The following is a 17,675-nucleotide window of genomic DNA, read 5'->3' on the forward strand; positions in this document are numbered from 1 at the left end:
CCAGCCAACTGGATACAACGCATTTGAGTTACACCTGAAGAAACATGCTTAAGACTGTGAATGTTTGCAAATACTGTACCATGAAATTCAAAAGTGAGAACAACTCTTTCAAAGCCTTAAGTCTGGCTTCGGTCCCAGGCCTGGAATTGATGTTCGTTTTGTTTTGTTGGTTTTGCTATTAAGATTATTACAGTCCGGGCCGTCCATTATTTTTGGTTTTTTCCCCCTAATTTTGCACGCGCTCGAAATCCACTGGAGTTGGATTGCAAAGCAATCAATTCTACAGTATGTATATTTAGAAATAACTCTCATTTTCTTAACCTACACCCCCCCCCCCCCCCCATTGACACTTTCTTAGTGAACTCGGGAAAAGAAATTTTCAGTCATTCTATACACTCACGTAAGAAGTCTCAGTGAAGTAAAGACCGTGTTCTCTCCTTGTTAATAATGCATCAAAACACGTCCTAAAACTTAGCTTGGAGGTAATAACGCAGTTCGACAGCGGAGCCAAGTATCCCAAATGAGGGTTTCTTTCCCTTCCCCAGATGCCTTTAGCAGATTATCAAATATGCTTTACTTAGGGTGAAAGCAGCTATTTCAAAGTTTATGAGTCTAGGCCACACGGCTCCTCAAACTTGGTAACTTTAAGACTCGTGGACTTCAACTCCCAGTATTCTCCAGCTGGCTGGAGAACTCTGGGAGTTGAAGTCCACAAGTGTTAAAGTTGCCAAGTTTGAAGACCCTGGTATGGTATCCTCGACTGTATTAGAACGAATGTGGTCCAAGTAATGGAATTAAAAGTTTCCATCGGGCCTCCTTTTCTTTGATGGGCAGAATGCGAAACACGTGACCGCAAAGGCCTCCTTCGCGCGGCGCACCTTCTCCCGCGTCCGCGCTTTTCCCCGCGCCTGCGCTTTGGGCTTATAAAAGCACTAGGCGAGAAAGCCTCACGAGGGGGAATCTGGGCAAGAGGGCTTAGAGAATTCGAGGTGAGGGCAGATGGCTAACGGCACGAATTTCCGCGTTATACCCGGGGGAGAGGAGAGCAGTGAGAGCGACGACGATGACTGGGATATCGGGTTCAAGTCCCAGGCCCAGGTGAGAGGCTATGGCGGGCGGGCAGATGCAAATTTTAAAAAAATGATTCTATTTCCTTGGGATAAACAAGGTGCGTGCTTAAACCACGTAGCTGCTACTTTTTCCTCGCCGCCTTCCCAAAAATTCGTTGTAAAATAATTTTGAAAAGAAGGTGAAATTAGAACGGAAAGAATGAGTAAATGTACATTAGGCCCAAGATCATCCAGTGATCTTCATGGGTAAGAAATTCATCATTTTCTAATTTAAATCTATCTGCCGCAGCTGATTTTGTTCTCTGGGGCAGTGATTTTCAACCTTTTTTGAGCCGCGGCACATTTTTTACATTTACAAAATCCTGGGGCACACCACCAACCAAAATTACACAAATCTAATAAATAAATACTGTACATACATACACACACACACACACATAAATAACCCCCTCATATATACAATCCCATGTAACATCCCCTTATAAATACAGTCAATCATCAATCATCCCTCCTCAAATTTATACCACTGTCTCATTTCTGGGTACTTCTGTCTTTCCCCCTTTTCTCTCTCATGTTTCTCATTTCTCTCTCTTCCTCCCTTTTTCCCTCATTCCTTCTCCCTCCTCCTCTTTTTCCATCCCTGTCTATCTCCCCCCCCTTACGTGTGTGTGTGTGTGTGTGTGTGTGTATATATATATATATATATATATATATATATATATATATATATATATATATATATATATATATACACATACACACACACACACACTCGAACCATTTCCAAAACCAGTTGAGGGCTGGGTTTTTTTTCTCTTTTATTCTTTTCAAAAACAGGTGTGGGCTGGGGGGGGTGTTTCTTATTATTTGGGTGCTTTTTACCATATGCTTCAAGAATCACCTCTCTCTCTCTCTCTTGTTTCTCCTCTCATTCTCTGCCTCAATCATTTTCTCATTTCTCCTTTTTTCTCCCCTTTTTGTTCTCATTTCTCTCTCTCTCCTGTCTCTCTTGCTTTCTCTCTCTCTCTTGCTATCTCTTTTTCTCTCTTGCTTTCCTTCTCTGTCACTCGTTCTCTCTCTTGTTTTCTTTCTCTCTCTCTCTTGTTCTTTCTCTCTCATGCTTTCTCTCTCTTGTTCTTTCTCTCTGTTGCTCTCTCATTCTCTCTTGTTCTCTCTCTCTCTCTCTCTTGTTCTCTCTTATTTTCTTTCTGAGGCTCCTCCCATAGCGGTGGCTACAGCGGCGCTGGCGATCCGGCCGCTAGCCGCTCCGAGCGCTGTGGGAATGCCCACCCCTCTCACAGTCCGGTCCCGGGCTGACAGTAAAGGGGCTGCTTCCCATCCTCCTTCTCAGAAGGTTTCCTTCTGAGCAAGCTGGCAGGAGGATGGGAAGCAGCCCCTTTACTGTCAGCTCGGGACCGGACTGTGAGAGGGGTGGGCGTTCCCACAGCGCTCGGAGCGGCTAGCAGCCGGATCGCCAGTGCCATTGCAGCCACCGCTAATGTAAAGGGGCTGCTTCCCATCCTCCTGTCAGCTTGCTCAGAAGGAAACCTTCTAAGAAGGAGGATGAGAAGCAGCCCCTTTACTGTCAGCCCAGGACCGGACTGTGAGAGGGGTGGGCATTCCCACAGCGCTAGGAGCGGCTAGCGGCCGGATCGCCAGCGCCGCTGCAGCCACCGCTGTGGGAGGAGCCGCGCCCCAAGAAAGCCGAAGAGAAAGACGGATCAGGCGGGCGGGGACAGCCACAAGTGGAAGCCTCAGTCCTGGAGCTCCCACTTGCAGGAGCCGCCTGGCGGCACACCTGCCAGTGTCTCGCAGCACACTAGTGTGCCGCGGCACACCGGTTGAAAAACACTGCTCTGGGGTATTTATTTGACAGATGCATGCTAATTGTGAATTAAACCCATAATTGTGATAAATGTATTGGAATCCAGTAAATTGTAGATGGTAAGTCATCTACCCTAAAATTTGCAAAATTTGTACAATACATATGTACAAATACGTATGTTGATAATACTGGTTACAATAATGACCAATGTGGTCTATCAATTCAAAGTTTCATACTGAAAAATCATAAGTTGATTTTCTTTTCAAATCAGATTTTTACAAAAAATCTTCTGGCATGAGAGATTGCTGTCTTAAACCTTTTTCTAAATAAATTTCATGCTCTACAGTAGTGTTTTGGTTAATAAGCGGACACTGCAACCTTTTAGAGCAGTGGTTCTCAACCTGGGGATCGGGACCCCTTTGGGAGTCAAATGACCTTTTCACAGGGGTCACCTAAGACCATGGGGAAAGACAAATTTCCCATGGTGTTAGGAACTAAAGCTTCTATTCTTGCGCCTTGGAACATATATTTACAATCCGACCAATCAGGCATTTACAGTAGGGATGTCTCTCTGACCTCCCTGCCAATCAGCTCAAAGCTCTGTTGGGAGAATTGGCGCTAGACTTATGGTTGGGGATCATCAAAACATGAGGAACTGTGTTAAGGGTTGCGGCATTAGAAAGGTTGAGAACCACTGTTTTAGAGGATATCAGTAATTCCACATAGTACTAAGAAAACATAGTACTAATGAAACAATAGAACAGTTATGATAATAGGAGTGATTCCAATTACCGTGGTTATTGGATGAACTCAATGATAAATCAGCCTTATAGTTGTGGTAGGACATTTCAATTAAGAGCCAGTTCAGTGTAGTGGCAGACATGAAATTTTGGCAAGGAAACTGCAGTAAATATTGACTCAAAGGTGCCCCCCACCCCCAAAAGGGTTTGAATTTAATTGTACTGTGATGGCATTTGAATCTCATCCCTATTCTCTCTTTACTGGCCAGTGCATTTTTATTAGCTAAACAAATATTTTGCTTTTAACCTCTTTTCTGAATGTACACAACTAATAGCAATAGTACTAATACACTGTTCACAGTACATTTTACAATCCTCTCTTAGCAATTTATAGAGTCCGCATGCTGCCCCCAACAATCTGGGTCCTTATTTTACCAACCTTGAAAGGATAGAAGGCTGAGTCAACCTTGAGCCTGGTGAGATTCAGTCTGCCAAATTGCAGGCAGTCAGCAGGGGTCCTGCATTCTAACCACTGTGCTACTGCAGCACTTCAGTGCACCCACTTTTTTACCACGCAAAAAATACAGATGTACAAAGATACATTAGTGGTTAAAAAGTGGTCTTAGAAGAATCAAATATTCTTACATTTGTTTTTTTTTTATGTTTGCTTGTGTTGTAACTCATGAAGCAGTTCATATACTGCTTCTACTGATACTGAATAGTAAATTTATGTATTGTTCCATAAATCTCTTCTTTATCTAGTGTTTAGATGAAATGTTGAACATCGAGGATAAAAATGAAGTTTTCAAAAAAGCATTAACTGCTGGTAACTTGTCTGTCGTTGAAGAACTCTTAAATACAGGTATGATAAATGAATATCAGCTAAATTTAACACTTTTTGAAAGTTCAGCCTTTAATGGATATCTGTACTCCTTCTCTGGGCGCAGAATAATCTAAGATTGTATTTAGTTAAATGGTATATAAGGTCAAATTCATCAAATTTGATTTTTGTGAAAGTCTCTCATTGAGAAATAGCTGTCTTCTGGCAAGAGTAAATAGCTTAGGACCAGAATGGCCAATTTATCCCTTGTTGGAAATGAAGTGAGATTAATAATAGAAAAAAAGAATAATAAATGTGCTCCAAGAAGAAATAAGAGAATTAACTTTTCCCCCTTAGTTGGCAAGAAACTGAAATCCTGAACACTTCATAATGGAAGTGACTATGAGACATTAAGGTTAAAATGATCCACCTTAAAAATAGTAAAGAATTAAATTGGTTCATACTTCAAACTTTCTATTTTGACAGACTTTTAATATGGATAATTCAATGTCTTTTATGTGTATAATAAAAGTAATAAATACTTGTGATGGTGTGCTATGAATGTGCATACCAGTAAATTACAGTGTCAGTTTTGGCTTAATTGTATAAATGGATATTATAATGGTATCTTTTTTTCTTTATTAAAAAATAAAACACTGTTAAAATAAAGGGTATTATCCCTAGTTATATAGCAATATAAATTTTGTAGATTTTGCAGATACTACAGAAATTGGTCCACCAAATGAGGTTTCTGTGATTTGCAGCAGATTGGTGAATGAAGAATAGAATAATCTGTTATTTATTATTTAATTATAAATCATTAGTGTAAATCCTAGTTGCCTGAACCATGAGATGGGTGGCAAATAAAATAGGTAGACAGGCAGAGAGACAAATGGAATAAAATAAAATTTTAGTGGCATAAAAATATTTTAAAACTTTTTAGAATTGGCTAAATGTAGTCAGCATCAATGTTCCCTCTAATTTTTTTTGGTGTGGGCGGAAAAGTATAGTGTCTGAGTGACAGTCCCTTTGGGACTGGGCAGCATAGAAGTATAAATAAATAAATTAATAAATAATAAATAAATAATAAGAAAAAAAATCCATTTTTTAATTAAAAGAAATTAATAATAAAACGAAACCAAAATCTATTACTATTATTACTATCTTCTCCTCTTTTTCCATCCCTGTCTCCTCCCCCCTTGTGTGTGTGTGTGTGTGTGTGTGTGTGTGAACTCTTGAACCATTTCCAATAACAGGTGAGCTATTGGAAATGGTTCAAAGAGTTTACACACACACACACACAAACGGCTGGGGGTTTTTTTCTCTGTTATTATTTGGGTGCTTTTTACCATATGCTTTAAATCAAGAGTAATTTCTCTTTCTCTCTCCCCCTCTTGCTCTCCCTCTCTTTTTCTCACTTTCTCTCTCCCTCTCTTTCTATCTCTCTCTTTCTCTTGCTCTCTCTCTCTCTTGTTTTCTTTCTCTCTATTGCTTTCTTTCTCTCTCACTCTTTCTATCGCTCTTGCTTTCTTTCTCTTCTCTCTCTTGCTATCTCTCTCCCCCCTTTCTCTCTCTTTCTCACTTACTTTCTCTTCCACTCTCTCGAAGGGGCTGCGAGAGGGGCGGGGCGGGCATTCCCGAAGCGCACGGAGAAAGCCCTCTCTCGCAGCCCCCTGGCTGGGAGCGCTTTCATCCCAAGAAGCCGCAGCCGCCCGCCACCGCCGCGGAAGAAGTCGCACCCCAAGGCAGGAGGCGGTGGAGGAGGAGAGGGGGCGGATCGGGTGGGCAGGGGGCAGGGCCGAAAGGCCAGGGGCGCGAGGGGGCCGGAGGCACCGTGGGGAGGCAGGGGCAGCCACAGCTCCCTTTCCTCCTACTGCAGGCACCCCCGCACCCCCACGCATGCTGGCAGGGGGATGGGGAGCGTGTGCCCGTGGAAAAGGGAGCACGGGGGGGTATTTTGGGGGGGGCGCTCACGTGCGCAGCTTACAAGAAACGCTGGTCAGCATTATGCAGTTATAAGCCACCCAAATTGGGAAATAAGTACAAATTACCACATTTGGAGTATAAGATGCGCCTTAGTTTTTGGGGAGGAAAATAGGGAAAAGAATCTGCTTACCAAATATTCATCTGGCTAGCATCCTTAGTCTGGTCAGTTTCAACACATTATTTTATCCCCTGGTTAGGGCTTTAAAAAAATCTTATTTTGAAAGAGTAACAATGGAAGAGCTTGCAAGCCAGTAAGAGCTGGGAACATTGTTAGAACCTGGTTAGGGCTGGAAAGAAAAATTCTGAGCAAATAGAGCAATGAAAAAAATCTGCAAAGACTTAGGGCTTGGAAAACATTCTTAGCAGAGGGTAACAGTGAAAGAGCTTGCAAGCTGTAAGAGCTGAGAAGATCGTTAGCACCTAGTTAGGGCTGGGGGGGGAAGCTTTTTTGGGGGGGGAAGTTGCATTCAGAGTATAAGACGCATCTGAATTTTCAGCCTCTTTTAGGGAGGAAAAAGGTGTGTCTTATACTCCGAAGAATATGGTATATCAGTATGTCATAAGATAATCTGTTCCAGGCTTGTTTGTGGCGTGCTGTATTTACATGCTATGGAGTGGGGGATTGCTTTTTGGGGAACCTATAGTTTTTAAACTATAGGTCTTGGAGGAAAAGATATAGAAATAAGGCAAATGGGGTTTATTGGTAAAGGATCCCATCATTTTATTGGGAGCATTATTCGGGAGACTGTAATAAACTTCTGGCAGAGCCATATGTACATAGTGGGTGACTCCATCCCATTATATATCTGCTTAATATTCCATTTTCTTGTGTAGAATTCTATAACATGTATTATAGATTTATGTTTTATTAAATGCATATATAAATGTTACAGGGATAAATGTAGAATCTAGCCTTAAGTTTGGATGGACTCCCCTCATGTATGCAGCTAGCATTGCGAATGTGGAACTTATGTATCTCCTTCTAAGCAGAGGTGCAAATGCAAGCTTTGAGAAGGGTGAGTTTCAAGGATGTAATCCTAAGCGTTCTGTATAATAATAAAAATAAATGTTTATTTAAAGAAACAGTGATTGTGCTAAACCAAACTAAACACATCATGTGTAAAGTATAGTTTTTATTCTGTCAGTACTTCCACAAACATGCCTTGCCTCTATTTGTGCCACTTACTTCATTACCTGCAGTTGTTTAATTTGCTTTTGGGTTGTGCCCTTTTACTTTACTTTTACTTTGTTTTGAGTGTCATGTAGAATTGTAGTTCTGTTGCTAAGTTACTTTGTTCCTTAAATGTTGTGCATCTTTATATTGGTAAGAGCAATACACCAGGAGTCAGCAATCTGTAACCAACTTTTAGATGATTCAACCATAAAATGAGGGACCTACATTTTTATTCTTTAGCATTTGTTTTGGGAAGTAAAAACAAAATGCAAGTTATAACAATGCCTTTAACCTACAGTTATTCTGAAATTCCCCAAATCAAACACATTTTGTCTGTTGTGGAAAAGTTTTATTGTGCCTGATTGTATTGTGCCTTATATTTCCTTAAAAGTAGAAAGCAACTTCATTCCATGGAAGCTACAGCTAACTGGAAAACCAATACAAATAGTCCATAACTTACAGTATGATTACAGCTGAACCTGAGGTCATGGCAGTCATTATGTGACATGTCTGCATGACTCCTTCCCTTAAAGATTGCAGTCTGGCTCTTCCAGTTGTGATCGTTAAGCAGATAGAGTAAAAAAGCTGCCTCCTAAAAGAGGGGTGGCAAGCTCCTTTTCTTGCATGGAAGAGAATTACTGTGCTGGGCTGATGTAGGAGAAGAAATGCTAGAACCTGGAGGCAGAGTCAAAAGACCAATCAGCCTGGAGCAGTGATGGCGAACCCTTTCGGTAGTGCGGAAACATCGCATACACATGCTTGTTGGGGCCATATTCCGGAAAAGCTGAACTTCTGGGTTCTAGTGCCCTTGTGTGCCCGACAATCAGCTGCCTGGCGCGCATGCGCACAACTGTTTTTGGTACTGCTGCATGCACGAACAGCTGATCATCGTGTACGCATACGTGCGAGAAACTCAGAAGACGAAAGGAAAAGTTGCATGTGCCGAGCAACCTGGTTTCACATGCCACTTTGTACATGAGTGCCGTACATTCGCCATCATAGGGCTAGAATCTCCACATAGCCCCAAAGGGACTAAGTTACCCATTGTGACTTTTGTTGACCCTTATCCAATGTCAAGATAATGGTAATCTGTAATTGAGTAGATTTTTATGCATAGGCATGATTAATAATCAGTTTAATTGTAACTTCATGTGAAGTCCTAAAGTTTCATGCCTGATAGTTGGAGAAACAAAACTCAGATCTTTGGGATCCATCCCCTCTATACTGAGTTGCTCAGTTGCTCAGCTGAAGAAATAAAGTTTGGATCTTCAAGATCCCAGCTTCTTCCTCCAGTTCATCACAGGATCTATTCCTCCACTTTCCTCAGTGCAGGTAGGACAGAGGAAATCATTCAGCAGAAAGTACAGGTTGCAACCTTCCCTGCCAGCTTCCCTGTTGACTGTCTGGGTGAGTCAGCAGAGAACATTGCAAATGGCAATCACATGATTGTGGGCTGTTTGGCAACTGGTTATAAGTGTGAACAGGTTCCTAAGCTCTTGAAATATGATCACATGACTAAAGGGATAGTGTAATAATCATAACTTCAAGGAAAGGTTGTGAGTTTCTGAGTCCCTTTCTGAGTCCCTAAAACTTCATAGTTGTTAAATGACCAATCATAAGTTGAGGACTACATATCTCCAGTATAGAGGTAACAAACCTGCACATAGCAGTTAAAGGAGAACAAAGCCAAGAGCTTGGTCTATCTCTCTCTTCTGTTTCGGTGCACCCCAGTAAGCTCTTGTTGACTATCATACGAAAGAAAATTCTAAGATTTTCCCCACTGTATAGAACACTGGTGAGACCACATTTGGAATACTGTTCAGTTTTGGAGACCTCACCTACAAAAAGATATTGATAAAATTGAACGGGTCCAAAGACGGGCTACAAAAAGGGTGGAAGATCTTTAGCATATCAGGAAAGACTTAATGAACTCAATCTGTGTAATCTGGAGGACAGAAGAGAAAGGGGGGATGTGATTGAAACATTTCAATATGTTAAAGGGTTAAATAAGTTTCAGGAGGGAAGTGTTCTTAATAGGACAGTGAACACAAGAACAAGGGGGCACAATCTGAGGTTAGCTGGAGGAAAGATCAAAAGCAACATGAGAAAATATTATTTTACGGAAAGAGTAGTAGATGCTTGGAACAAACTTCCAGCCGATGTGGTTGTTAAATCCACAGTAACTGAATTTAAACATGCCTGGGTTAAACATATATCCATCCTAAGACAAAATACAGGAAATAATATAAGGGCAGACTGGATGGACCATGAGGTCTTCTTCTGCCGTCAATCTTCTGTTTTTAAGATGTGTCTTGGTCCTGATTCAACTGGTTTATTTTTAAATTTTTGGAAATCTTGGTGTGAAACTAAGATTGAAAAATGCATTTTATCATTCAGTGCCATATTTGTAATAAGTATAGTTTTTTGTATAGGAAGTCCTCAAGTTACAATCATTATTATTATTATTATTTATTAGACTTGTATGCCGCTCCTCTCCGAGGACCCGGAGTGGCTCACAACATGCAATACAAAAAAATATGTATACAAATCTAATAGTTAAAAACAGTAAACTAAAATCCCATTATATAAAAAACAGTCAGTCTACTCAATCACATCCACACGTAACATTTATTTGTTTGTTTGTTTGATTGATTGATTGATTGATTGATTTTTATGCCGCCCTTCTCCTTAGACTCAGGGCGGCTTACAACATGTTAGCAATAGCACATTTTTAACAGAGCAAGGCTATTGCCCCCACAATCCCGGTCCTCATTTTACCCACCTTGTAAGGATGGAAGGCTGAGTCAACCTTGAGCCAGTGATGAGATTTGAACCGCTGACCTTCAGATCTACAAGTCAGCTTCAGGGGCCTGCAGCACAGCACTCTACCTGCTGCGCCACCCCGGCTCATTTAACGGTCAGAGAAGAAGGGGGTTTGATCTAGCTGCCCCATGCCTGGCGACATAGATGGGACTTAAGTGTCTTGAAAAAATCGAGGAGGCTGGGGGTAGTACGAATCTCTGGAGGGAGCTGACTCCAGAGGGCCGGAGACGCCACAGAGAAGGCTCTTTCCCTTGGTCCCGTCAGATGACATTGTCTGGTTGATAGGACCTGGAGAAGGCCAACTCTATGGGACCTTATCGGCTGATGGGATTTGTGCAGCAGAAGGCGGTCCCGTAAATCATAATCATAATTGAGCCCAAAAGTTAAGTTGCTAAGTGACACATTTGCTAAGTGAGTTTGCCCAATTTTATGACTTTTATGACTTTTCATATTAAGTGACTCATTGCATTTGTTAAGTTAGTAACATGGTTGTTAAGTGAGTATGGATTTCCCATTGATTTTGCTCGTCAGGTTTCAAAGCTAATTGCATAATCCGAGGACACTGCAACCATCATAAATAGGAACCAATTGCCAACCTTCTGAATTTTGGTCATGTGATCATTGGGATGCTGCAACAGTCATAAGTGTGAAAAACAGGCATAAGTCACTTTTTTCTGTTGTAACTGTAAACAGTCACTAAATTAACTGTTGTAATTTGAGGACTATCTGTATTTGTTATGCCTGTTTTATTCTATAGATTTGATGGTAATTTCCAACTTGTTTCTTAACAATTTATGTTTAGATGATTATTCAGTATTGATGGCTGCATGTACTGCATCTGGTTCAGAAGAACATATTTTAAAGAGCGTAGAACTACTGCTTTCAAGAAATGCAGATCCTAAGGTTGCATGCAAGTAAGCACTATGTATATACATATTGAAAATATATTTTAAAATGATTGCTAAATAATTCTGCTAATTAATATAAAGTATTATATTAATCTTTTTATTGTATATCTGCTGTTATCTTTGTTAGACCTTTTGCTTTTTTACACCCATTCTCAAGTTCATTTGACAAATGTTTGACTATTTATTTGTAATGGATTTCTATGTAATCTATTCTGTATTCTCCATAAAGATATAGCTAATTAACTGCATCCAATTATTTCTGTCTATTAGAGCAGTGTTTTTCAACCAGTGTGCCGTGGCACACTAGTGTGCCGCGAGACATGGTCAGGTGTGCCGCGAAGCTCAGAGAGAAAGAAAGCAAGAGAGAGAAAAGGCAAGAGAGAAAGAAAGAGAAAGAAAGAGAGAGAAAGAGCGAGAGAGAAAGAGAACAAGAGAGAGAGAAAGAACAAGAGAAAGAAAGAGAAAGAAAGAAAGCAAGAGAGAGAGAGAGAAAGAGAGGGAGGGAAGGAGAGAGAGAAAGACATAGAGGGAGGTAGGGAGGGAGAGAGAGAGCAAAAAAGAGGAAGGAAGGAAGAGAAAGAAAGAGGAATGGAGAGAGAAAAAAAGAAAGGAAGGAAGGGAGAGAAAGAGGGAGGGAGAAAGAAATAGAGTGAAGGGGAGGAAGAGAGAAAGAGAGAATTTTTTGTCCAAACTTTTTTTAGCCCCCCCCCCCCCCCCCGCTCAATGTGCCCCAGGGTTTCGTAAATGTAAAAAATGTGCCGCCGCTCAAAAAAGGTTGAAAATCACTGTATTAGAGCAGTGTTTCCCAACCTTGGCAACTTGAAGATATCGGGACTTCAACTCTCAGAATTTCCCAGACAGCGAACACTGTCTGGGGAATTCTGGGTGTTGAAGTCCAGATATCTTCAAGTTGCCAAGGTTGGGAAACACTGTATTAGAGGAATAGAAGATCAGATGTCTTCCATTTAATCTCATACTATTTGTCTGCGGTAGCAAATATGTTCCTAGAGATTTATAGCGGGTTTTATGGATGTAGAGAGGAATACAGCAAAAACCTATTTTTTCAAAAGAGAATTGTTATTGGTATATGGCTAGAGGCTATGGTAAAAAATACGTATTCCTGCTGGGCATACTACCAGAAAATTATAATAAAGGTAATACATATTTAATTCTACATATCTTAACAGCAGCCAGGTTTGTATACCCTCAATACTGGAAAAATGAAGAAACCCCTGCAGATGAGAATATAATTTTAAAAAGTTGTTAAGTGAATCATTGCAGTTGTTAAGCTAGTAACATGGTTGTTAAGCGAATCTTAATGACTGTGAAGTCCCCATTGACTTTGCCTCTCAGAAGGTCATAAAACATGATCATACTTGATAAGAGGATACTGCAGCAGTCATAAGTGTGAAAAATGGTCATAAGGCATTTTTTCAGTGCCATTGTAATTTTTATTGGTCACTAAGTAAACTGTTGTAAATTGAGGGCTACCTGTAATAAAGTGCTTTGAGGTAATAATTTGTTTTATAAGTATTTACCAATATGGAGCATTTCTACTGGGATGAAATTATTGGAATAGCTTAGGTGATGGCCTGCAAAGTTGAATTTCTTTCCAATATTCATAACTAGTCTTGTATAGTATGTGAAGGGAATATAAGAATAGGGAAAGAACTAATTTTATTCTACTTTAGAAAATATAATTTTGCTATGTTGGTCTTCTTATTACAGGTTAACAGGTAATGGGGTTGATCATTTATATCTCTAAATATTGATTAATAAGGTGAAAAGATTAAGCTTGTGCACCTTCCTCTACATTTAATTTTTACTCTGTAGTTATATCAAATTGAAACACAAACCCTATTTTTCAGAGTATAAGACGCACCTTTTCCCTCCCTAAAAGAGGATAATAATTTGGGTGCGTCTTACACTTTGAATGTAACTTTTTTTTCAGCCCTAACCAGGTGCTAACAATGTCCCTAGCTCTTACTGGCTTGCAAGCTCTTTCATTGTTACTCTCTCCATATAAAGTTTTTTTAAAAACCTAACCAGGGGATAAAATAATGTGCTAGGTAAGGACGCTAGCCAGATGAATACCTGGTAAGCAGATTCTTTTCCCTATTTTCCTCCCCCAAAACTAAGATGCACCGTATACTCCGAAAAGTATTTACCCCTTGAATGGCTAGTACAGATTGTCCTGTGTGTGTGTTTTTACCGCTATGGTAAATTAGACCTAGATAAATGGCAGATACTTGCTTTAAAAATCATATGAAAGAATTATTTGAATCTTACTACCTTTGTGATATTCATTGAAGCGGCTCATATTTTTTCAGACTTCTGTTCAAGTATAAGAAAATGGTTGTTTTAAAAGTCCCAGCAACTTTAATTCATTTTTAAAAGCAACAGAATATGTATGGAGATTCGTAATCATCCAGGTCATGGTGGTTCCAAAAGTGATTTTCAAAAGGCAAATTGATTTTCTTGTTTTTTCCTTGAAAATTTTTTACTTCTCATCCTGAAGAAGGATGGGAAAAAAATCCAAAAACATCCAGTTGTCTTTTGGAAAGCACTTTTGGGGCAACTGGATGATTAGGAATCTTCATATTGTTGCTTGAGAAAAGCAACATAATATATTTGTTGATGCTGAAAATAAAAAAGCTCCTTTAGTATAGATTGGAGAAATGTTACATTCATGCAAGTTATGTCTCGAATGTTGCACAGCAACATCAGTAATATTAATCCTCAGACATAAGATTTTCAAAATGAAAGAGTCTATTTGCAATGAAGTTTGTTGAAAAGCACAAACTAGGACAAAAGAATGTCTGGGAGGCCAAGTTAATAAGATAGATTCCCAAACAAGTGATTACAAAGCCAAGGAGTACTTACAAGATTCTTAACCCTATAATTGTCCAGAACTACAGCAAGGTTTGTGTAAACCAGGGGTCGACAAAGTTGTTCAGAATCTAGGAGCCAGCCAAAAAATTTAGGAGCCAGAATTTTTTTTAAGCAAACTTGGTTTTTTGCCGAGTCTCCACCTGACATCGCTTTCACCCCCTCTGTCTCCTCCTTCCTCTCTCATCTCTTTCCTTCCTCTCCCTCCCTTTCTCTCTTTCCTTTCTCTCCCTTTCTGTCTATCCTTTCTTTCTCTCACCCCTTCTCCCTCTTTCATTCCCTTTCTCTCCCTCCCTTTCTCTCTCATTCCTTTCTCTCCCTCTTTCCTTCCTATCTCTCTTTCTTTTTCTCCCTCCTTCATATCTTCTTTCTCTCCCCCTTCCTCCCTCTTTCCTTTCTCCCCCTCCCTTTCTCTTCCTTTTTCTCTATCCTTTCTACTTCTTACTCTTTCTTTCTCTCCCTCCTTCATTCAATTTTCTCTCCCCCCCTTCCTCCCTCTTTCCTTTCTCTCCCTCCCTTTCTCTTCCTTTTTCTCTATCCTTTCTACTTCTTACTCTTTCTTTCTTTCTCTCCCTCCTTCATTCAATTTTCTCTCCCCCCCCTTCCTCCCTCTTTCCTTTCTCCCCCTCCCTTTCTCTTCCTTTTTCTCTATCCTTTCTACTTCTTACTCTTTCTTTCTCTCCCTCCTTCATTCAATTTTCTCTCCCCCCTTCCTCCCTCTTTCCTTTCTCCCCCTCCCTTTCTCTTCCTTTTTCTCTATCCTTTCTGCTTCTTACTCTTTCTTTCTCTCCCTCCTTCATTCAATTTTCTCTCCCCCCCTTCCTCCCTCTTTCCTTTCTCCCCCTCCCTTTCTCTTCCTTTTTCTCTATCCTTTCTGCTTCTTACTCTTTCTTTCTCTCCCTCCTTCATTCAATTTTCTCTCCCTCCCTTACTCTCTCTTTCCTTTCTCTCCCTCCCTTGTTCTCCCCTGGGGCTGCCTGTGCCTGCCCTGCACCACCCAACACGGACGGACAGCCCCCGGTCGTCGGTTCGTCGCCCCCCACCCCCCCACGGAGGGAGATCAGGCTGGCGAGGGCGGTAGAACTACGTCACCAGCCACTGGAGGGAGATCGGGCTGGCGGGGGCGGCGAATCCACCTCCCCAGCCGCGCGGAGGGAAATCCGGTAGGCGGGCGGGTGGCCGCGGCTCCCTGCGCGCCCCTGGAAAAGCGTACAGGGAACGGTGCCCGGGGCCGCTTTAGCCGCCCCCCGCTCCCCCCGCCATCTCCCCGCGACTGCCTGTGCCGCTGCAGCCGCGGCCCCCCCCCCCGCTCCCACCGCCAGTGCCCTCCCGCCGGGCTCCAAAGGACACTTGCCGATGACGACAGGGAACCTTCAGCTGGGCGGGCGCTGCCGTGCCGGTGCCTCCGACCTCCCGGTTCCTGCTCGATGCCGCGGTTTCTGGCGCTCTCCTGCTGGGCTCCAAAGAAGGAAGGCGGGAAAAAGGCGCGAAGAATGGAGCTCTCCTTCCTGCCTGCCTTCTTTGGGACCCAGCAGGAGAGCGCCAGAAACCGCGGCATCGGGCAGGAGCGGAGAGGTCAGAGGCACCGCAGCGCCCTGCCCAGGCGGCACACCGGTTGGGAAACGCTGACATACAGTACAGCAGGCAACATTTTCTAGGCGCCAGACAACATTTTCTAGGCGCCACTGGCGACCAGGCGCCTGGGTTTGTCGAACCTTGGTGTAAACAACAGGCTAATACAGTGATACCTTGTCTTACGAACTTAATTGGTTCCATGACGAGGTTTGTAAGGTGAAAAGTTCGTAAGACGAAACAATATTTCCCATAGGAATCAATGGAAAAGCGATTAATGCGTGCAAGCCCAAAATTCACCCCTTTTGCCTGCCGAAGCGCCCGTTTTCACACTGGTGGGATTCCCCTGAGGCTCCCTTCCAAGGGAAATCCCAGCTTCGGATTTTGCGATGCTGCAGGGGAATCTCAGCAGGGGAATCCCACCAGCACGAAAACGGGTGCTTCGGTTATTATTATTTATTGATTATTTGATTTGATTTGTATGCCGCCCCTCTCCGCAGACTCGGGGCAACTCACAACAGTGATAAAAACAATACATGGTAACAAATCTAATAATTAAAATCTAAAATAACAGTTTTACATTAAAAAGTCTAAAAGGAAAAAAAACCCAATAGATAAAATAACCATGGAAGTCTGGAGGTGGGGTTTGCCAGCGAGGGAAGCCTCAGTGAAATCGCAGCATTGCAACCTCCCCATTCCTCCCCTTATATGCACAGCTGTGTTCACTTTCTCCTTCTGGGTCTGCATAACTGCTCTTGCCTCCCCCGCATCCTTCGGACCTATACATCCAGGATCAGATCCCTCATCTCCTTTTCCTCCTGAGACCCAGGCAAAGCCCCAGTTGAGGAGTCCATAGCCTCTGCAGGCTCCTCACACTTAATCTCCTCCTCCTCCTCACTGTCCGACTCCTCTGACAGCCGCACAGGCCGACCATGCCCAGATGGCCCCGATTCATCAGGCTCAAAATCTGTTTCCAGAGGACTTGGCGGCGATTCAACCACAACAGTATCCAGAAATATTTTTGAAGTGTACAAAGCTTTAGTAAATGGCATTCTTCCTAAATACCACAGTGCTCTATAAGTCAGTCTGGGTGCTTACATTACGGTCTAAAAAAGAGTCATAGTGAGAAGTAGCTCATCAGGGTGGGGGGGAACATGATCAAAATTTATTCTTTAAAGTTGCCATTTCAGCTTTTGCATTTGGTTTAGCTACAGTCACAAATAGTATTGTAAAAAAAGATTGATGTCATTTTCTGATGTCTGTTGATAGTCTTTATAGTCTTTATCTCTACGGAGAGGGGTGGCATACAAATCTAATAAATAATAATAATTATAATTATAATTATAATAATATTGCCTAGTAAATGAAATATCCAATTATTAACTAATTATAATGAAGCCACATCTGGATCTTTGTTATCCAGAGGAAGAACAAAATGTTCCAGAGAATTCTAGAATATTCTGCTTATGCACTCATAGGTTTTTCCACAGTTTTGGTTACTAATTTGGAATTTTGTGTGACGCAACATAAAGAATGTTTCATTCTAAGTAGGAGCTTTTTGTTGTTGTTGATTAATTAGTTAATGTATGAGTTATTTAACCTATTGCTTAATATTTAATTATAACAGAAAATATTTATTGCTGCTGATAAGTACCACGTTAGCACTACTGTGTAATTTCATCGGCCTTGACTTTATCATTCTATGATGGTTAACTTTGTTAAATGACATCCCAGTGCTTGCAAATAGCCTGGGAAAAGTGTCACATTTATTCTTTAGTTAATAAATTTTATCACAAATGTATCTAAACAGAGATAGAGGACAGTTATATAAACTTAATAATTTACTATAATATAGTTTCTTGTCATGG

At 41.5% G+C, this 17,675-nt stretch overlaps 1 protein-coding gene across 1 annotated transcript in view; it reads left to right on the top strand.

Moving 5' to 3' along the window:
* Nucleotides 1–906: 906 nt before the first annotated feature.
* ASZ1 (ankyrin repeat, SAM and basic leucine zipper domain containing 1) overlaps nucleotides 907–17,675 on the top strand; it is a 57,482-nt gene continuing 40,713 nt past the window's right edge. The window contains exons 1-4 of the mRNA XM_070755475.1: nucleotides 907–1,098; nucleotides 4,398–4,497; nucleotides 7,335–7,457; nucleotides 11,241–11,352. Of these exons, the coding sequence (XP_070611576.1) occupies nucleotides 1,000–1,098; nucleotides 4,398–4,497; nucleotides 7,335–7,457; nucleotides 11,241–11,352 (434 nt within the window). The 5' untranslated portion in view covers nucleotides 907–999. The remainder of the gene's footprint in view (nucleotides 1,099–4,397; nucleotides 4,498–7,334; nucleotides 7,458–11,240; nucleotides 11,353–17,675) is intronic.

This window comes from Erythrolamprus reginae, chromosome 6 (genome assembly GCF_031021105.1).
Source record: "Erythrolamprus reginae isolate rEryReg1 chromosome 6, rEryReg1.hap1, whole genome shotgun sequence".
NCBI lineage: Eukaryota > Metazoa > Chordata > Lepidosauria > Squamata > Dipsadidae > Erythrolamprus > Erythrolamprus reginae.